At 43.8% G+C, this 22167-nt stretch overlaps 1 protein-coding gene across 1 annotated transcript; it reads right to left on the bottom strand.

Moving 5' to 3' along the window:
• Positions 1–13723: 13723 nt before the first annotated feature.
• SELENOS (selenoprotein S) lies at positions 13724–21866 on the bottom strand. The gene is made up of 6 exons (XM_058542308.1): positions 21755–21866; positions 20920–21054; positions 19035–19141; positions 16358–16447; positions 16179–16257; positions 13724–14404 (listed from the first exon to the last, which is right to left on the bottom strand). Exons 1-6 carry the CDS (start codon positions 21828–21830, stop codon positions 14325–14327), a joined length of 567 nt encoding a protein of 188 aa, XP_058398291.1. The 5' UTR covers positions 21831–21866; the 3' UTR covers positions 13724–14324.
• Between the last annotated feature and the right edge of the window lie 301 nt (positions 21867–22167).

Below are 22167 nucleotides of genomic sequence, written 5' to 3'. Positions count from 1 at the left end.
TCTCAGACATTGTAGTTTTCATCTCTAGAAGTTCTATGTGTTTTTTTTTTTATATCTTCCGTGTCTCTACTTAATGTTTTGAACAAATGAAATACAGTTATAACAATTGTTTTAATGTTCTTCTATGCTAATTCTAATATCTCTGTCAATTGTGGGTCAGTTTCAACTGTTGTCTTCTCATTATGGGTCATGTTTTCCTGCCTCTTTGCCTGCCTGGCAATCTTTGGATGCCAGAGATTATGAATTTTACGTCATTGGGTGCTGGCTATTTTTGTCTTCCTATAAATCTTGGGTTTTGGTCTGGGATGCAGTTGAGTTCCTTGGAAGCAGTGTGATCCTTTCGGGTCCTGCTTTCATGGCTTGTTAGGCAGGTCTAGGGCAGTGCTCAGTCCAGGACTAATTATTTTCTGATACTGAGGCAAGACTTTCCTGAGCACTCTACCCAATGTCCTGTGAATCACTAGGTAATCCAGTCTGGCTGGTGGGAACAGGCACGATTCCTGACCTATATGAGTGCCATATACTGTTCCTTCAAATTCTTTTTGGGAGTTCTTTTCCCAGCCTCAGAAAACTTTCTCACATGCATCTGCTAATCAGTACTCTGCTAATATTTGAGGGAGACCCTCAGAGTTCTGTCTATTGTTCTCTTTTTTCTGGTACTCTGCCTTGCAAACTCCAGCCAACTTGGTCTCCCCCAACTTTCAGCTCTGTCCCTTCAACTCTTGGAGTCAGCTAGGTTCTACCTGGGTTCACTTGTCCTGTGCTATGTCCTGGAAACTCTCTTAAGGCAGTAAGCTGGAGCAATGATATGGCCACCTTGCTTGTGCCCCATCTCTCTACAATCATTGTCCTTCATTATCTGATGACTGGTATGTTGAAACCATTATCTGTTTGATTTGGTTGTTTCAGGTGGGTGGGTAAAACCAGTCACTGCTATCCCCTCTTAGCTGGAAGCAGAAATCCTAAAGAGAGAACTTAACATAAAGAATTGCTAACTAGGCACACAAAGTTGTTAACTAGTTAACCCAAGGGTAAAGGAAAACATTAAGATGTTGTGGAAGTGGCAGCTGCAGAAGCAGCAACTCTTCCTAGGACTGAGGGAACAATGAAAAGAAGTTGGGATTCTTAGAACTTAGAATCTTAGAAGAGGGCCCCCACAGAGCTGAAACTCAGACTTCTGAGAAGGGGGCTCTAACCAGTAAGAGCTGGTCTCTCTGGCGTTAGGGAAAACTAAACCACATGAACTGCTGCTACAGGAAGGAATTGCTTCTGCTGGGGTGAAGAAGCATTGCTGGGGTGAGGCTCACAAGAAAAAAGGGCAGACAGGAAAGAAAAGTCCCTTCAGCCCCCTCCAGCTGTGCAGCCCACTTCTAGCACTCCTTGTTGGCAGTGACTGACATGGAGCTGCTGGCAAAGCAGAAATGTGGTTTGTCAAGTCCCAATCCAAGCATCATAACTACCACCCACAGAAGGTGGGACTAGAGCTAAGAGAGATTTAATTAATAATGGCACACCAACCAAGAGTGAATAGACTTCTCAACTTCCAGTAGAGAATGCCAACACTTCAACACACTTGTTTAGTTTCCAAAGGGTATGAATCAGCCCTTAATGTTAACATTTTATACCTGCACTGCAGACCTTTTCAGAACATAGACTCAAATTATCTACAAGTGATGGCTGGCAAAAGCTTGGCTAGATTTACTACAAAGATACATATCACAACCTGCTTATAACTGCAAGAAGTTAGAAACAACCTACATATCCAATAATAGGGGAATGGTTAAATTATGGCACATACAAACAATGGAATACTATAATATTCTATTATATATATTATGTTATGATATATTAGTATTTTTACAGTCATGCATTTGCTGACATATTTACCTCTTTTGTTGCTCTTCATTCATCCTGCTTCTCCAACTTCCAACCAGGATCATGTGCCTTTGAACACCTGTTAGAATTTCCCTTGTGGCATGTCTGCTCATTGTAAACTTCCTCAGTTTTTGTTTGTCTAAAAATGTCTTTATTTTTATTTTGCCTTCTTCACTGAAGGATAGTTTTCCTGGGTAGAGAATTCTAGGATGGCAGTTATTTTCCTTCAAGTCACTATAGATATCATTCCGACGTCTCCTGGTTTCCAGTGGTTATTCTGATGCAGGCCAGCTATCAGTCTAACTGCTCCTCTATCAAGGATAAGCTCCTAAAGATGTCTTTTTTTATTGTTATTATTTTTACTATGGTTGACTTTTAAGTTGTTTCTTTTTTTGTCTTTGGTTTTCAGTAGTTTTACTGTATTGTGCCCAGGTGTCTTCTTTGTATTGACCCTGATAGGAATCTGTTGGGTTTTTGTGGATTGATGTCTTCTATCAGGTTTGGAACAAAATCCCTACCATTGTTTCTTCAAACAACACTTCTGTTTGATTTTCTCTCTCTTCTTTATTGTGACTATAATTACAAATATGTTATATCTTCTCTCTGCATCTATGTGTTATATCTTTATCCTGTCTTCTGTATTTTTCAGCATTTTTTTTCTTTGCTGCATTCCAAATTGTTTATTTTGACCTATCTTCCAATTAACTAATTCTTTCTTCAGTTTTGCTATTTGCTATTTCCTCCTACTCTGCTATTAAACCTGTCCATGAGCTATTATTTTCAGTTACCAAATTGTTTCCAAGCCTAAAATTTTTGTTTTTTAAAAAATATTCTGTATCATTTCTTAATCATTTCCACTTCCTTGCCAAAAATTTCAATCTTGGTTTTTATCTCCTCATACAAGGTAAATCTAGCTGTTTACAGCCCATTTTATGATCATTATAATGGAATATATAGTATCCAAAGTCTGAGAGTCCATTGCCTGTGGTTTCTTCCAGTTCTCTCATGTGGTCTTGTCTCCTCATGACCTAGTTATCTTTTTTTTTATTTTTTGTGAGGAAGATCAGTCCTGAGCTAACATCCATGCCAATCTTCCTCTTTTTGCTGAGGAAGAGTGGCCCTGGGCTAACATCTGTGCCTGTCTTCCTCCACTTTATACGGGATACCGCCACAGCATGGTCTGACAAGCGGTGCATCAGTGTGAGCCCGGGATCTGAACCTGGGCCGCCAGCAGCAGAGCACATGCACTTAACCACTACACCATGGGGCTGGCCCCTGACCTAGTTATCTTTGATTGTGTGCTGGAAAGTACTTTAAAAATTATGTGCGGAAACAATTTGAAGTCTAGGATGGTCTTACCTTCCTTCAGAGAAGATTGTGATGGCTTCTGTCAGGCATCTGGGAACAGTTACAGTCTATGACTACCTTCACTCCAGTGCCAGGTTGAGATTTCTCTGAGCCACCAATGATGACCGGTAGCCCAGCTGCTATGGCCTTTAGGGTTTCAATCCAAAGTTAGGGTGGGGGATTTACCCAGGTTCTCATCCTTGGCAGGCCCCAGATTCAGACAACGTTCTCTAGTCTTAGAGGCTAGAGAAACACAGCTCAGCCTCTGAGACATCTCTTATATACTCACAAATGCCCCAGGACAAAAATGGTGACCAGTGCTTTGTACACCTGTCTGTGTTCACACTCCTTCTTCCCAGATCTTGGCCTCATAATTGCAAGATTTTTTTTTGGTGAATTTTTTTTTTTTTTGTGAGGAGATCAGCCCTGTGCTAACATCTGCCAATCCTCCTCTTTTTTTGCTGAGGAAGACTGGCCCTGGGCTAACATCCGTGCCCATCATCCTCCACTTTATATGGGACGCCGCCACAGCATAGCTTGCCAAGCAGTGCGTCAGTGCGCACCCAGGATCTGAACCGGCGAACCCCGGGCTGCTGCAGTGGAGCGCATGCACTTACCCGCTTGCGCCACCAGGCTGGCCCCCCCAATCTTCCTCTTTTTGCTGAGGAAGATTAGCCCTGAGTTAACATCTGTACCCATCTTCCTCTATTTTTTGTATGTGGGATGCCACCACAGCATGGCTTGATGAGCAGTATGTAGGTCTGCACCTGGGATCTGAACCCACGAACCCTGGACCACCAAAGTGGAGTATGCAAACTTAACCACTATGCCACCAGGCCAGCCCCTTGAATGATTTTTTAAAAAATGTTAAAACTATCTTGTACAGCTTCTAAAAGTTATTTTTAGAAGGAAGGCTAGCCTGAATTACCCAGTCCATTACAGGAATGCCTTTAATAAAAGGGAGAGGGTGCTATTGCAAGACTCTAGACTAAGGCACCTATTCTCCACTTGAGGGTCACAGTAGTGAATGTCAGTAGCGAGGCAGGTACAACGTAACTTTATTTTTTACTAATAATAGCCAAGCAAGCTCCAGAACTTTATAAGTGGTTGAAAATATATTTTTCAAATAAATGCGTACTAATAATAGTCAAACTCTTGAAATCTGTAAATGGGTTAAATCTATATTTAAAATATTGCTTTTGGGCCGGCCCCAAAAGCGGTTAAGTGCACGTGCTCCACTGCTGGCGGCCCGGGTTCGGATCCCGGGCGCACACAGACGCACCCCACTTCTCTGGCCATGCTGAGGCCGCGTCCCACATACAGCAACTAGAAGGATGTGCAACTATGACATACAACTATCTACTGGGGCTTTGGGGGAAAAAAATAAATAAATAAAAATTAAAATATTGCTCTAGGTGCTTGGTGACTTGGATGTGATCAGCTTGTGAAAACTCATTGAGCTGTACACTTACAATGTGTGCACTTTTATGTTTTTATATTTCAGTAAAATGTTTAAAAACCAAAAATTTCTATTTTTTATTTAAATGGGTAATAGGTGCACACTGGATAAAATTAAAAAGGTAGAAAGGGGTGGAAATTTAGTCTTTCTTTTCATCCTGCTCTTCAAACCTTTCAGTTTCCCTTCCCAGCAGCAACCACCACAGTTGGTTTCTTTTGTGTTGCTCCAGAGATTATTCTAGGCATATCCAAGCACATGTGTGTATGTGAGTGTGTGTATATACACCATTCTCCCTTTTAAACTCAACGTCAGCATCCTACACACATTGTCTGCCACCCTCTTTTTTCACTTCACATAAACCATTCTGTGGCCACACTTCAGAGCTGGTTCAGTTACAGCTACTTAGTGCTCCACTGGAGGGAGATTCCGTAATTTGTGTAATATTAGATATGCCAGTCTTTTGTATTATGTACCCGAGAATATTCTTTTACACACCTTTTGTATGAGTGTGTTTTAGGATAAATTCCTAGAACGGGAAATGCTGAATTAAAGAGTGTGTGCATTTAAAATTCTGAAAGATGTATCCAAATTGCTTTCTGTAGAGGTTGTACTGACATACACTCTCATTGACACTGATGAGACTGAGTGTCCGGTTGCCCACGCCCTTTGCCAATACATGTTATTAAGCTTTTTTTACGTTTGCCAGGTTTATAGTCCAAAAAAATAAAAAAAAAAAGATTAAAAGGTATTTCATTGCATTCCTTTTAGATAGGTGAGGTTGAACATCTTTTCATATGTTTAAAACTATTTGAATTTTCTTTTCTATGAAGCTTAGTATTTGTGTTCTTAGTATATTACTCTATTGACTTGTTAGAATTCTTTTCATTGGTTTGTGGTTTGCAAATATTCTTTGCCAATTTGTTGTTTAACTTTATGGTTGTTTTGGCCAGGCAGAAATGTTTTATTCTTATGTGGTTATATTTATCAAGCTTGTCCTTAGACATACAGATTCCATAGCATAATAGATGTTGATTCCCACAAAATCACTTTAAAAAGATGAATATAAACCCAGTAAAAACACCAGTAGTATTTTTTAGGGAAAACTAGACAAGCTGTTTCTAAAGTATATATGGAAAAATTAAAAATGCACAAATAATCAGAAAAACTCCACAAAAAAGTAATGAGGGTTGACTATCCCCATTACACATTAAAGAATTATAAAGCTACATTAATTAAAACAGTGTGGTGATGCATTATGTTAGTTTCCTGGGGCTGCTGTAACAAAGTTTCACAAACTGGGTGGCTTAAAATAAGAGAAATTTATTCTCTCCCAGTCCTGGAGGCTAGAAGTCTGAAATCAAGGTGTCGGAAGGCCATGCTCCTTCTGAGACTGGGTAGAATCCGTCCTTCCTCCTCCTGGCTTCTTGGTGGTGGCCGTCAATCCTTGGAGTTCCTTGGCTTGCAGATGCATCAGTCCGGTCTCTGCTGCTGTCATCACGTGGCGTTCTCCCTGTGTGTCTTGTGTCTGTACCAAATTTCCCTCTTCTTAGGAGAACACCTGTCTTCTTGGATTAGGGGCCCACCCTACTCCAGGATGACCTCATCTTAACTAATTACATCTGCAATGACCCTATTCCCAAATAAGGTCACATTCTGAGGTTCTGGGGGTTACAACTCTAACATATCTTTTGTGGGGGACACAAGTCAACCCATGGCATGCATGTATAGATAGCAATCAATACAACAGAACAGAGAGCAAAATAAATCTAAAGATATTTGGGGATTTGGTGTACTATAAAAGTGAAGCAAAGATGGAAGAACTATACAGCAATTTAGGGAAAAAAATAAAGTTAGATGTCTGTCTTTCTCTTTATACCAAAGTAAATCCCAGATGGATCAAAGGTTTAAACGAGAAAGGACTTAGTAAAATAAGAGAATCTTGGAATGGAGAAAGGCTTTCTAAACATGATATAAAACCCAGAAAGTATAAATTTACTTAGTTGTAAAAATGTAAATTAAAACAGCTATGAGGTTCCGCCTACTGTGACATCACTTCCACTCACTTATGGCTGCTGAGGTGAGCGAGGACAGTGGGTCGTTACAGCTACTCTGCTGGGACTGTGGGTTCTAGACACCTTCCACCTGCCAATAAGAATGAAGCCCACTGGCCGTCCTGGGCTTGAGGCATTACAGTACTGTCTCCACTGAATTCTGCATTAATGTTACACCCTTAACTTTTACAGTTGGTCTTTACAAGAAAGACCAACACTCCTGGTTTGCTTGTTTTTGAAAATCACAATTAAATTTGCCATAAATCTGTTCTTGGGGACATTATGCCTTCTAGTATCTATTCTCTTCTGTTAAAGTTCAATGTCTGAAATTTGTCTTAAGTTAAACTTTAGTGCCAAGATAAACTTTCTTCCTGAAAAGGTCTGACGTTTCTTTTTTCTAGTAATGAGAAGCAAACAACTTGTGTTTCCCTTTTTGCCTTGGCTGCTAACAAACTCAGAACTGAATTAAATGCTCAATAACAGGAACTGTATGGGGCCTTGGACTTGCAGAGCTTTTTCCTCTTTTCTTTGTCCTCATTTTATATTGCTCTTTTATTAACCTCACTGTACACATATCCTTCACTGTAAGCCACCTCCAAGCCAGAGCATTTGCAGCACATGGTTACAGGCCTCACTGACTCAGCCCCCTGCCAGGCCCCATGGGGTGGCCGCATACCTCTACTGAAGGCTCCAGCTCGCCTCTCTCCCTTGCTACCTCAGGCCTAGGGTGGTAAAGACCTCCCTGGTGTTGCCAGCCCTGGGGTACTGCACCCTCCCTTCTTCCTCTCCCTAAGCCCTGCCCACACCTTTGTAAGCTGTCCCTTTATTAGGCTCTTCTCGATTACCCAGTTTGTGTATGCCATCTGTTCCTACCCAGGACCCTGTCGGATGCATAGAGTGAATTTGCCAGGAGTGGGTCTGAGAAAAAGACCCTCACAAGGGGATCTGGGGACTGGGTTGCTCACATATTGAAGGAGTGAGCGGGGGGACACTGGTAGCCCATGGCAGGCAGTGGCGTCACAGGCATTCACTGGTAACGGCACAGGAGAGGGGAGCAGAGCACCAGGAGATCACAGGGCTTGAGACAGCCACAATGGCAACGAGTGGAATTAGAAATTCTGTGGAGTCAGCTGGCTGCTTCTGATGGCCCTCGAGTGTATACACAGGGAAGAGGACAAACTGAAGGGCGTTACAGTCAATACAGAACCCGAGCGGAAAATCAGAAAGTCCTGAGAAATTCCCGCATCTTCTGTAGTTGCAGGAGAGAGATGGCTGATGCCTGGCGCAGGGCCTGACCATCGGTTACAGAGCTGCATTGCCAGTTAAATGCCCAATCCTGTCTGGTCTCTCACGCCAAGGGCACTGATGGGAAAGGAGTTAACCTGAGGTCTGGGTTGACACAGAGGAGGCTGAGAACTTTGAACCTCTAAATCCCTTAGCCTCAGCCTCAGCCCCAGCCAGCCTCCCCCTGTATAAACACTTTCCAATGGACGCAGCTGGGGCAGCTGCCTCTCCTGCTGATGCTGATTACCACCTCAGGACTCACCCCCACTGCTCCGTGCTGCCTCCAGGGCCATAGGAAGAGCTTCATCTCAAGATGGCCCAGATGGAACAGTACCAGGCCTGCATAGGAGGGCAGAACTCTACACCAAAAAGAGCGCCAGGAGCTCATGCATCTGCGCTGGCCAGAGTCTGGGAAGAATCTTGGTAGCGCACTCCAAAGGTGTCAGGAGGAGGACAAATTATAAAGCTAGCTGGAGCCAAACTTCCCAAAATAAAATTCAGCGTCTAATGTGTTGGCTGGAGCACCTGGGAATGGTGTTCAAATCTGCTAGGCTCCTTACCTGAAGCCTGCAGTCAAGGTGGCCTAGCGTCACACCCCAAGAGGCTGGCCTGAATGGACTGCATATGGGCTCCCTGCAGCTCGTACAGGTCAGCCTCTCAGGGCAAGGACGGGGTGGAGAGTGGATACGGAGAGGCAAGCAGAAACTATCCAGCCCACCCATCATCACGATCCTCGAGTCAGTCTTGAACACTGCCAGTGCTGTTCAAGAACGCTGGGCCCTCCACACCAGCACCTTTCTTAATGCTCTGATGCAGAAAAGCCCTCTGGGCCACGTCGGAGGGTATCGTTAGAGGTACACATAGTAGATCCATGCAACATTTGTGTCTTCTGAGCATTTGGACTACATCCTTTGCAATATGTCGGGAAAATTCCAACAGTTCACCACGTTGACTGAGGGCCACTGTGTTAGCTTCCTCTGCTGCTATAACAAATCACCACAAACTGGGTAGCTTACAACAGAAATTTATTCTCTCACAATTCTAGAGGGTGGAAGTCCAAAATTAAGGTGTGGGCAGAGCCATACTTCCTCTGAAGCCTCTAGGGGAGGATCCTTCCTTTTTCAGCTTCTGGTAGCCCCAGGCGTTCCTGGGCATGTGACTGAATCACTCCAACCTCTGACTCTGTCTTCACATGGCTGTCTTCTTGCTCTGCCTGTGTCCCTTCTCTTATTAGAAGGACACCAATTGTTATGGGCTGAACTGTTTTCCCCCAAAATTCACATGTTGAAGCCTTACCCTCCAGTACCTCAGAATGTGACTGATTTTGGAGACAGGGTCTTTAAAGAGGTAATTATGTTAAAATGAGGCCTTTAGCATGGGCCCTAATCCAGTCTGACTGGTATCTTTATATGAGAAGATTAGGACACACAGAAACAGGCAAGATGAGCATCCACAGAGGAAAGACCATGTGAAGAGGCAGCAAGAGGGCAGCCATTTGCAAGGCAAGGTGAGGCCTCAGAAGAGAGTGCCTGCAGACACCTTCTTGGACTTGCAGCCTCCAGAACTGTGAGAAGATACACTTCGTTGTTTGAGCCACCCAGTCTGTAGTATTTTGTTATGGCCAGTCTAACAGACTAATACTCTAATCACATTGGATTAGGGGCCACCCTAATTCAGTATGACCTTGTATGACCTCATCTTAACTTGATTACATCTGCAAAGATCCTATTTCCAAATAAGGTCACATTCACAGGTACTGGGGGTTAGGATTTCCACATCTTTTTGGGGGACACGTTTCAATCCATAACAGCCACATTGAGTCAGGGCATCAGCTAACTGGCTTAGCAGATATTAGCACTATCCCCAGTGGCTTCAGCCTTCAGGTGGGTTCAGCCAGTGAGAGGCATTGGTAGAGACCGGTGTGTGGGAGGAGAGTAGGGTCAGAGTATTTATCCTGGTTCCGTCTCCCTGGGTTATAGTGAGTTGGCTGTCTATTGTCTCTGTCAGATGGCCTTCTCCATACACATCCTCTCTACAGGTCCTGGTAACTGTTTTTCTTTGTGGACCTCTAGGCTTGCCAGGTGGGAAGAGGGAGGAGGGCACCAATGGCTCCCCTACATTGCTAGCTGCACCCGTCCCTTGTTTCCCTCAACCCCATTTGCACTCTTGGGCAAATAGCTCCTTTACTGACCACTTCTCAGTCAACCAGTTTGGGTGTGCCATGTTTCTTGCTGGAACCCAGACTGACACAGGCCATTTTCTAGCCTCCTTTTGGGATGGCAGTGTAGCGTATTTGTCAGAGCAGGATTCTTCACATTTGCTAGGGATTCTCTTCATTGTAAATCTTGGGTATGGTCCTCAAGGATCCAGTAGGGGCAGCCATGACTCTGATTAGAGATTTCATAGGCTGAAAGATGGATATTACAAGACCTGTGAGGATTTACACTTCTGCTGCAAATGGCTAGTTTCTTCCCCTGGCTGCATTTCCTCAGAGAGGTGGAGTCCTCCTCCATCTTTTGCACTGGGACTGGCCTTATGAAGTGCTTTGCCCAATGTGATGGTAGCAATATGTGAAGCAAAGAGAATCTTGAAAAGCTTTGGCACACTGTTGTTGGACTTGAACCATCACGTGAACAAGCCTGCTAGCCTGCTAGAGATTGAGAAAGACATGGCCCAGTCACCTACTGCCCCAGCTGCTAACTAGCCAACGACCAGACATAAGTGAGGCCATTCGGGCCCAGCTAGCCTCTAACTGACCCATGCATGATGAGTGGAGCCAAGATCAACTGAGCCAAGCACAGCAGACATCTTGGGGATAAATGGTTGTTCTAAGTCATTAAGTTCAAGGCGGTTTGGGACACTGAAAAAGCTAACAGATACATCTTCCAAATCAGAGGTTGCATTGGCAAGCTGACTTTTTGATTACAAGTCCTATTTTTATTATGGGGTTTGTAGACTGTTTTGATTACAGTGAGGAGAGGCCTGAAGTGAATGGAGAGGTTTGGAACTCATGTTTCAAAATGAAGGAGGCTTACCCTGTATCAACATTTGAGGAAATTTACTCCTGAAGCTGGTCTTGTGGCACTGTATTACTTCCTCCCGGAATGCTCAAGTCAGCAAGGGGCCAGTAAAGTTCCCGGACATTTGCTAAGGCCTGTGTTTTCACATGACCACAAGGCACCCAAGGAGGACACACTACTGAGGAGGATGTCAGTAACGCGTACTAACCCTAAACACTGGAAAGACTCTCCTGGCTTGTGGTGATGTTATTTCATCTCTAAATTATTTCCTGACATTTCCAACTCCTACATTCCACAAGAGTGGAATCTGTGGCTACAGAGTAAAGATAAGTGAGGTCCCCCTAAGTCAGATCATATCTTATTGCAGCCTATCTCTTCCATTTGTAACTCTCATCACAGTCAGTCATTTATTTTTGTAACTATGCGATGCTTGCCTTCCCCCAACGGATCTCAAGGCCCAGGAGGGCAGGAGGGCACATGTCTGTGCTGTTCATAGCATCTTCATCTTTGCCAGACCTACTCTGTCTTCAGTTTTCCAGAGCACATCATCTTCACTTTCCACGTAAGTTCTTTAGAGATATACCATTCAAATTGGGGTAACATATGCTGATGTTTTATCTCAAGCTGCAAATACCTATTTGCATAATCACTAGAAGAGGCGTCAGTACATCTGTGGTATCCACAGTGCCACTTACATCAAGTGGCCTTAGAGTGATGGTTACCTTCTTGCTTTTTCTAACTCCTTTTGTAACTTCCTCTAACTCCAGTGTTTAGAGGTCAGTAAGGTGAGAATAAAAGCAGCAAGCGACTGAGGAGTGGCCAGAAAGGTAGAAGAAAACCAGACAAGGGCAGAGTCCTGGAATTTAAGAGCGTAGTATTTTTCAAGGAATTCTCAGTTATTGCAAATGATGCTACGCTGAGTATTGAGAATGATCCATCAGACTTAACACCACATGTGACCTTAAGAGCTCTGGTGGAACAGATGTAATAGCAAACAGAGAAGGAGGAATTGGAGAGAGAATACAGAAAACCTGTTCAAGGAGAAGACTAGAGGCCCTGGGCAAAGCTGGCAAAGGAGATAGGTGTTGGCAGTCATGGGAGTAAAACCCAGAGTATGTGGTGTTACGGAAGGCAAGAGAAGGTTGCAAGGAGGAGTCAAGTGCTACCAGGGCAAATGAGGTGAGACCAAAAGCTCCACTGGAGTTTGACATCTGATGACCCAAAAGGAGCATCTTAAGTATTAAGCAGAGTGTAGGGTAAGGAATACATGACAAGTGGAGACAACTCAAAGCTTGTTCTACAGGTAAGAGCACCAGAGGGAACCACGGCAGTACCTACCTCACAGGACTATAGTGAGCATTAAATAAAAACGTACGTGCCTGGCACAAGGGAAGTGTTCTTCAAATGCCAACTATTACACAAATGAAAGTTTCCCTCTCCCCTCCATTATCCTAATCAATTCTCCACGTGGCACTGCCACCTCCACCACCACCCAAAAGTGCTACATGCAACGTGGGCATTTCAGAATTCAGATACTTCAGAATTTAAGCACTGTTTCTTCTCATGTGCTCATGACTTGATAACTTTGAAATTTATAGAAAAAATGAGGTTTGAGGGAAATCAGTCACATCTTATACTAAAACATGCCCTTCTACTTCTAAAATGAACAGTTGAGAGTTGCTTAACACAAGTTTTCAGCTATAGAAAATATATTAAAGGAAGAATTACTTAAAAGTTCCTTTATATCTTACATGGGAATCTCTCTAGATATAAGCAAGTCTGGGTGAGATATTTGAATCCAAGTCTAAAACTTCCCGTGGTGTAAAACCTTCTATGCTGCTGGAAAGCCAACCTAGTTAAAAACTAGAAACTGAGATAAAGGTTCAAGTTATTTCCTAAACCTCACTAGACTCATCCTTGTTTTCACCGACCCTCTCTCCTGCCTGGAATCTCTTTTCCAATTTCCTCCAGCCAAAATTTAACTCAAATGTCTCCAGACTCAAATACTTAGTCTCGCCCATTCCAACCTAAGTCTGTAATCACACTGTTCTTCAAGAGTCATGTTTTCACTCCCCTCAACCCTCCCCAAGAGATTTTAAGCCCCATAAGACCAGACTACATTTTTTCCTTTCTATGTATCAAGAGAGAAAACCACAGAATATTTCACACATATCAGATACTCAATAAATGTTGACTGATTTATATGAGACCATTCTAGAATAATTTTCCAGCTAATTACCACTAATTTTGCAGGTTAATTTTGTTGTTTCTCATGATCTAGACTTGACAGCAGGAATCAGCAAACTACAGGACGCAGGCCAAATCCAGCCCATGAGCTAAGAATCTTTTTATGTTTACAACAATCCTTTAAAATTGTAAAAACCAAAGACTATGCAACCTGCAAAGTCTAAAATATTTACTATCTGGCCCTTTACTGCACATCCCTGACAAGGTCTTTAGACAAGAACGTAACAAATGAGTTACGGTGCAAGGGGAATGACCAACAGAGTTCTTAGAAACCTGTCTAGCCCCTGAGGCACCTCTAGACAAGACGTTTCCTTATCCTCTTTATTCAGCAACTCAACTCCAACTGCCCGATTTTGTGGCTAAACCCCAAGGAGTCTGCCACTCGCCACACTCACTGCAGGTGAGGAAGGAGTAGGGAAATAAGTAATAATAGGAGGAGGTTGTGAATGATAAAAAGTCCTTTAATGTTTGATAGACAAATTAAAGTTCATAAAGAAATTTCCTTGAATTTAATAAAGATGCTAAAAATGCTATTTGCAATTTTTTAATATTTACAGTTCCTTTTTTACAGAGTTCTGTACATAAAGATAAATATACAGAAACAACCCCATCAACTGTCTGCATCAGTAATCCTCGCTGGTGGGCTCACCATTTACAAGGAAGACATCATTCAACGCAAACTGTCACAGAGACTGTCCTATCACCAAGGACTTCTAACTTGAAGGATCATTATTAGGTCTCTCTTATCAAGATCGCCAATCACTGGAGGCCTTTATATACCAACTAGCAATTACCCGTGAAATCAACGAATGCAGTCACTGGCTTTAACGGAGCGTGAACAACTGCCACTACTGCCTAGTGGAAACATCTCTACCCTATGCTGACTTCAACCCTTAAAGACGCAGGTGTAGTTAAGAACAGAAATAAACCCCACCTCCCCTTGGCTAGTCACTGTGAAAAGTGTGCGTGTAAGGCAATTGAATCGAGGGTTAAGGATTCATCTTGCTAATGTCAAAAGCAACACTAACAAGATTCTTAGCCTCATCCACCAGATGACGGGCCTCTGCGACCAGGTCTCCAGGAGCAGGCTCCACCTCCTTCACCAGACAAAGGGTTGTAACCTGGGACGAGAGAGAGGAAACAGTACTAGAAACACTCTGTCTCAAACATGAAACTGTGAGCCTGACGTGCAAAGTACTGCAAAGATGGATTCTATTCTCATGGACATTTTCATAAAACTTTCAGCTACCATATGAAAAAATACTTTATACTGTGATTGCAGTTTGAATTGACTTTCCAGTAGGAATAAAGGAAGCCATTCAGCTTTTTGGCCTTAACTCCCCAAAACACATAAAAACTCCCCAAAACACACAAAAAATCTGCCAAAAAAACCTCTCAAGATGGCTGGATTTAAGTATATGAAGGCTTCTACTGCACTGCTTAATAAAATGTATACATTCAAATAAGAACTGTTCAAGCTACAGAAAATAAATTTTAAAAAATCAAAACAGAATGGAACTTGCCGCTTCTACCAGTCAGAACTGGGTAATCTACATGCCCTGGCCCCCACCCCATCCCCGCCCACGCATTAGCTTTCCAAAGTTAATGGACATTTGGTGACCAGGATGACAGCTGAGGCTCTATAGCCAGCAAGACCTTAAATGAGGTGGCTTTGCTCCTTACTTGCTGTGGGATCTTTGGGCAATAACTCCCTGAGCCTTAGTTTCCTTATTTATAAAACCAGGCCAGTAAAAGCACCTAGCTCAGGACTGTTGGGAACACTGAGAGAGGCCATGCACATAAGCACGTCACGCATTACATTTTCTACAATTTCCACTCCTCTCCTAAATATCACCACTGTTTGCACTGAAAAATAGTCTTTCAGCAAAGAAGTTTTAAAATAGTATTTTCCTTTCAGACATGCCCCCCGGCCCCCCGACAGCAAGCCAGCTTTGGGTTCCTGACACAAAGGTGATCAGAGCTCAGCCTTTAAGGGTAGCCCAGCTTGCTTCTGTGCTGCCTTAGAGCCCAAGTCCAGTCTCCCCACAGTCGCCAAGACACCACCCAGGCTTCCACCCCTCTGCAATGTCTCCCTACAGAAATCCCTTCTCCTCCAACAGAGAATACAAACTCTTTGGCCTAGCAGTGGGTCCTACATGAAGCGTTCTAGTGCCTTTGCCCTCTCCCTCAGGATTAATGTGGACTCCTAGCAGATCACAAAGCATTACTTCTTTTTATTTGTGCGTGAGTCTCATCTTCTCAAAAGGATGTGAAAGTCCTCAAGGATGGGATGGAGACAGACTGCTACAGTATCACCTAGAGTGCTGGGGGTGCACACAGAAAAAGCTCTGAATGGACACCTGTCCACGTCTCCTTGAGAAAGTTATTTGCAAGAAACAAGGCAGCCCTGGCAGGAAAGACCAAAACTCCTGTTTTCCAGTCCCTTGACACTCATCTGCAAGACGGGCAAACCACTCCTGGTCCTACTTACCTCTCCCCCACAGGGCTGTGTGGGATCAGGTGAGAATACTAAAATACAACCGCAATCATTCCAATTATTCACCGAGGGCCTTGACTGACCTTTTTCGATTTTTTATTGAATGTTTACTTTTTTTACTGATTGGACACTGAGGCCAAGGAGGCTACAGGCCTCCTGGAAACTGGATTTGCGCCCACATCCTTGCGCTGGGCCCACTGGACAACAAGGCTCAGCAGGTTGGTGACTCCCAGCCATCGAGGGTTACTTTGCGTCTGTTTCTTTTATTTAATCTTCATAATTCTAAACTTAGGAATTAGTCTCAATTTATAGACAACGAAACAAAGAAACAGAATCTTGTTTTTAAAAGATAAGTATACACTGTAATTGTTCAGAATGCTTTAATATTTGGTACTTACCACCTCCCCGCAAAGGCTTTCTGTCAGATTTTCGTTTCGGGATGACTGAGGAAGTAGAAGGCCCAGGACTGTCTTCTTCCTGTTTAAATATACACCAGCTTAAGGATTATTTAAAAACATTCTACTTGACAAATCTTCATCTACTTGAAAATGTCAACTAGGCCAAAGTCTGTAATCACCTGAGGCCTGCCTGCATTTCTTTTGTAACTTTTTCCTTCTTGCATGCTGTCCCACATTTCAATCTTCCGTCTCCTTTTCTCTTCTTCAAGCTGAGAAAGAATCGCACATTGTACAGAATGAATTCATAAGCTGCCATTTTTCTCAAAGAAAATGCTAATTTTGACAATTTTTAATATAAATGTCCTTCAAAACAAACTTTCACCTGCATTTTCTCCCATTAATAGAACTGCTGTCATCTAGTGGTACGAGTTTAACTTACAGATAGAACCTCTTGTTTCTGTACACTATTAAAGAAGGCACAAAGTGTCATGGAAAAAAGAATACTGATTCAGTTCCTCTGAAACTTGCCCTTCTAGGACATTTTCAGCAATGTGGAAGAACTCGGACTTGAAAATGGGTGAGTGTGGCTGGCAGGCCTGCTTTGTTGCTACCTGGCTGCGTCACCTGAAGAAAGTCACTTAAACTCTCTGCTTTGCAGGCTGTGAGGACCCAGTAAGAACGGATTTAAAAGTGCTTTCAAAGTCAAGTACAATGGAAACATAAGGGAAACTAATCTCAGCAGAAAATTATGCCCAACAACGAGCACTTGAGAAAGCTCGTAATCATACAGTGAGCAGGTTCCTGGGGGGCAGTGGGGTACACAGCGCATTGAATCTTTGCCTCTGCTTCCTACTTCTTGAGGAGCAGCATTCCTACCAGGAACTTGGTACCGCAACTTACGTGCACACAAAATCACTCATTCCCAACGGAATCCAGACCCAAACTGTAGTTCATTTTGGTTCCAATTAAACTATGATGTTACAAGGATATGCAAGAAGATGCCTTAGAAAGCACATATCCAGAAAATTTCTCCATGGCTTTCAGGGTCCATTGCTGCGAAACCCAAATACCTGTCACCACATGCTTCCACCCTCTGCAAGTACAGGGAGTCAAGGAGGAAACCATCTCTTAACCCGAAGGTTGTTTTACATTACTAGCTAACACAGAGAACATCACGATGGAACCCAGCTGACAGACCCTGAGACCACAAACAAGAAAGCTGATTTAACTGTGAGTCAGGCAGACTCAATCAGTTTTATTATTATTTTTTCTATAAGTACATGAGACAGAACCGCATATGATACAACAATTTTAAAACTGAAAATAGGCTTTTGTCCCTCTTCCAATTTTAGGAGGCTCACGCTACAATTTTAAAAAGTGATCTTTTAAAAGACTTTTTCAGCTATATCAGCAAATTCAATAAATGATCAAGCTATTTTACTAATAACACACTCAAAAAACTCAGACCCTGAAGCCATTAATTCTGACATGTAGAAGGAATTCAACCTATTCTATGGCTGTAGAAACAAAACAAAAATAATGAAATGGCTGGAAATCAGCAAAGAAAAAAATTAACACAGAACTGCTCAAAAATGGCATCTATGTATACTATGCTGCCATTTCTATGAAACAAGATCTATGCATGTACTTATGGATAAAATATTTCTGGAAAAAATATCTAAAAAACTTAATATAGAATGCTTGGACAGCAAGGGGCAGGGGAGCAAGGAGGGCAGAGACTTAGCTTTCATGGTATAGATTTTTATGTGACTTTTTTTACCTCATGTGATTTAAAACATTAAATAATAGGAATGTGATATTTTAACATTTTAGGTTAGTGACTGTATTTAAGTGGAAGATGGGCAACAAATGAACACTGAAGAAGGCTGCTGAGACAGGGTGACCAAGGAGGGTGAGTGTGTGTAGCAGGTGTTGCCTTGTTCTGTCCTTTCCTTCTGGGCTCCAGCCAAGCTGGGAGACCAGCTACAGACTGGATGACAACGCAGAAACAACAAAAGCCACTGGCAGCAGCAGAAACACGAGACACATGCAGGACCAACAGGAAGACCAACTTCTCTGTTGCCTTAGAGCTAGCAGAGGCTTCCTCCTGAGATGATAAAGAGGGGCACAGAAACATCTGGACTGAAAGTAGAGAGTGGAGTCTACACTTGGTCGTTTCAGTTTCACAGACTAGGTCAAACCTGGTGGGCGATTTTACTCCTGTGAAGAGCAGCACAATCCACCTGCTACTTCCAACAGTTGTCCTTGGTTCTTCCTCTCCTCTCCCCTCGTATCTCTCCCCACTTCCCCCCTCCTCTCTTACCTTCCTCCCTCCCCTTCTACCTTCCCCTAACCAAACCATGTGCCTTTAAAAAAAAATCATTCAAAAACCCCATCTCCTGCTGCCTATCTCGACCCTGGGCTAAGCCCGTCACTGCCCTCCCCGGCTCTCCTTCGATCCACTGAAGAGTGGCCCCACCAAGCCAGGTCATGTGAGACACACAGCTTGAAACAGACAACGGAGCAAGAAGCTGAATGTGTGCCCCTTGTGTGTCTGGTGGCATGGCTCCTGGACACAGAGTTTAATTGGGGGAAATACTGCTGTGAGGGAACCACTAAAAAGCAAAAACATAAATATAAGATGCCTTTCTAAGAATATATTCCCCCATACAGTAAATTGCACAAGAAAAGCATGCTGACCAATACTAGGCTAAGTGGAAATGATTCTGCCGTGATTAGTTGTTCCCAGTACCTGCCCTAACGGACACATGTGAGCACACGCATACATACATTTTTACCCACTAAGCCTCAAACTATTTCTTAAGACCACACATTCAAACTAAAACCAGCTCGTACCTGTCTTAGTTTCTCCTTATGCTTTTCAACTTGTGCATTTAGTTCCTCTTGCATTTTCAAACGAGCAGCTGCTAAAGCTTCTTGCCGTTTAACAACAATATCAGGTTCTAAAATGTCAGACAAAATTTGAGATAAAGCACCTTGTATAATATAAAATGGAAACTCTTGAGGGTCCATATTATTAGAAGTATACATAAGTACAGATGTGACAATGCAAAAACATATTTTTACATGAATAATTCTACTCTTCTGCATACATTTTACTGCTCTAGGTTGACCAAAATTCTAGAAGACAACGAAGGCAAGTTTTCCAATCATTAGCCCATATCTATACCAGAAAGAGGTAAAGATCCTTAAGTATTTTATCCTTGTTTCTACAGAAAAGAAAAATCCTTCCAGTTAACATTAATAGAAATCAGTTCCCCCAGCTTTATCTATGTTTTTATCTAGTTTATAAAACAAAGAAAAATTATATAAATACACTGTAAAGTTCTTTATCTGCTCATCTATTCAGACCACTGTGTTAAGGACCACAAAGTGGCAACTACACAGTGGTGTGACTTATTTTTTAAACAAGGAAACAAACTGGAACTTATGTGTTCACATCAGTACCATCCAAAGTATAGGCAATCTTCATTACCTACAGACGGTTAGTAGTGGAAAAAGGCCACTTAACTGAATCCTCATAAAACAGGGGCCAAAATGTCATGGAAGCACTGGTTTGTGTGTGTGGTGGTAGAGATGACCTGAATTTTATCTCTAAAACACAATAAAATTATAGTTCCACTTTATAGAAATGTGAATTTTAGTAACATTTGTAATGTTGAGTCATTCTTAAAATAAAATTAATCAAGTGTGGGTTTTTTTAACCTAACTTTTCTAACAAAATTATACAACAGCACAAAGTAACACATTTCACTGCACATTTACTTTTTGCAGTGCTTCATGAAAACAACCCTCTTTTGAAGAGCCCATCTTATCATCATCTTATATAAATCTACTCTTCAGTTGTCAGTAGGTCCTACACTGCCAGCACTTCACCCGTAGACATGGCTGTACCAGGTGACCGAATCTGTTCCCTAACACCGTCATCCACTTCATGAAATGCTGCATCTTACATAAGATTTACAATTGTACTTGGTAGTTTGTTGATGGAGGTACAGCCAACAGGCAAAAAGACTGAGAGAACAGCAGGACCACAGGGTTTCATGGGAGAGGAGAAAGCTACATTAGAGTGAAGGAATTTTCCAAGCCTTTCCACTGTGTAATGCCATTTGCTTTCCTCTCCAACGTCAGTAATCGTGTTGACTCAAATGAAGGACAACTTGTATTTGTTTAATTACGCTGTTCTTCTCAAAACACTTAATGTTTCTTTTGGATATGTCCTCAGAAACTGAGCGTCTAAACTAGCGAAAAGGCTACTGTTTCAGAGGAAGTGCGTTTCTGAAACAGCCAAGTGTAATCTGAAATTGGGTCTGATGAGTAAGTTGGGAAAATCAAACTGTGGCAGATAGGAAGAACTAAGGCTGCGTTTCTTGTCACCCACATGGTTCTAGAGATAACACAGAGTTAACAGGTAGACCCACAAGTACGGAGAAACTGTGAAGTTTTCATTTTAACCCATTCTATAAATGAGAAACCCTTTAACAAGATATGCAGTGCATACTCTACACACTATCAAGCAGGTTTTCCATCTCAAAATCTGTGGAATTAAAAAAAAAATTATTGCACATTCACCAAAATCAATTTCAGAAGCACAAAATGGTTTTCCTCCCACACAAATTGGAATCATGTACTTCTTACTCTTCACGACAGACTAACTTTTTAAACACTAACAGAAGCAGGCATAAAGCCTTCGCCTTCGTTCCTGTTACCAAGCACTAACCCACGGCAGCCGCAGCTCGGTCCAGCTGCCTCTGCCTCAAGGCCCTCAGGCGGGTGGAAAGCTTCTGGAAAACCACGTAGAGAAGGATGCAGCTGAAGACGATGTACCAGCCATAGCTGGCCAGCAGAGAGCCCACTGAAAAGAAGAAAACAGTTTTCAAGAAACTAAAAAGGATACAACTACTGGACTTCTGTATAAAGTGCACCAAGACAAAACAAGCGTAGCTCCTGCCCTCAAAACCCTCAGGGTCCAGCTGAGGAAATGGCCTCCTAAGCAGGCAGTTAAAATAAAAGAAGTGCAACAATTGAGGGGTCACTGAAAAGGGGCTTCTCAACCATCTGGGAAGTCAGAGGGGCAAGTCCGGAGGGCGTAGGGCACGGCCGCTGGGTTTTGAGGGATGAAGAGATCATCCGACTCAGGAAGGCAAAGGTCTGTCAGACCTAGAGAACACACCAGTTAGCAGTACAAATCAGGGAGAAAGGGGCGGCCGTGGGAGGCCGACACACGCCGGGTGATGGGGGGAGTGGGGGGCCGAGGCCTGGAGGCAAACGCTAAGGGCCGAGCGACCCCAGTAACTGCAACCCGGAACGGCTTGCTTCCACAAAGTAAAAAATTTGCGCAAAACAGGGCCCGAGGGCGCCGCCCAGGGAAGTGCGGCTCCGGAGGCCTCGGCGCGCGCTCCGGGCCCGCCGCCCGGACCTGCGTGCCGCGCCAACACGGGCTGCCGGCCAGACCACCCCAGGCCCGGCCCGGCGCGCCGCGGAGGACGACCCACCGGACATGGCGGCGCGGGGGGGCGCTGGCGGCGCGAGCCCGCTGCCCCGCGGCGACTCACCCGTGACGTGCAGGAAGCGTAGCCCCTCGGTCTCCAGTGCCGGCCGCGCGGAGAGCTGCTCCTCGTCGACCTCCATGTCCCCCGCCGCCGCCCAGCCAGGCCCAGCCGCGTCAGCGCAAGCCTCGGCCTTCCGGCCCGCCCCTATGTACACGTGGAGCGCCCGGCGCCGGCGTCCCGACGACCCAGCGTCCCGGCCAATCGCGGCGCGACCCGGCCCTGGCGCTCGGCCTATCGCAGCGAGGGCGTGGTCGGGCGGGGCGTGGCCGGGGCGGGGCGAGCCCGGGGGGACCCGGCGAGCCGTGGGGGCGGGAGGATCCCCAGGGCCGGCCGCCGGTCGTCCGCAGTATTCGCCTGAGGCCGCTTGACCGACCTCCTGGCAGACTTCTTATCGAATGTTTACCTTTGTGCTGATG

The sequence above is a fragment of the Diceros bicornis genome, chromosome 5 (assembly GCF_020826845.1).
Source record: "Diceros bicornis minor isolate mBicDic1 chromosome 5, mDicBic1.mat.cur, whole genome shotgun sequence".
NCBI lineage: Eukaryota > Metazoa > Chordata > Mammalia > Perissodactyla > Rhinocerotidae > Diceros > Diceros bicornis.
The sequence above is the reverse complement of the archived record's forward strand: the minus strand, read 5'-3'. Positions and strand labels throughout refer to the sequence as shown.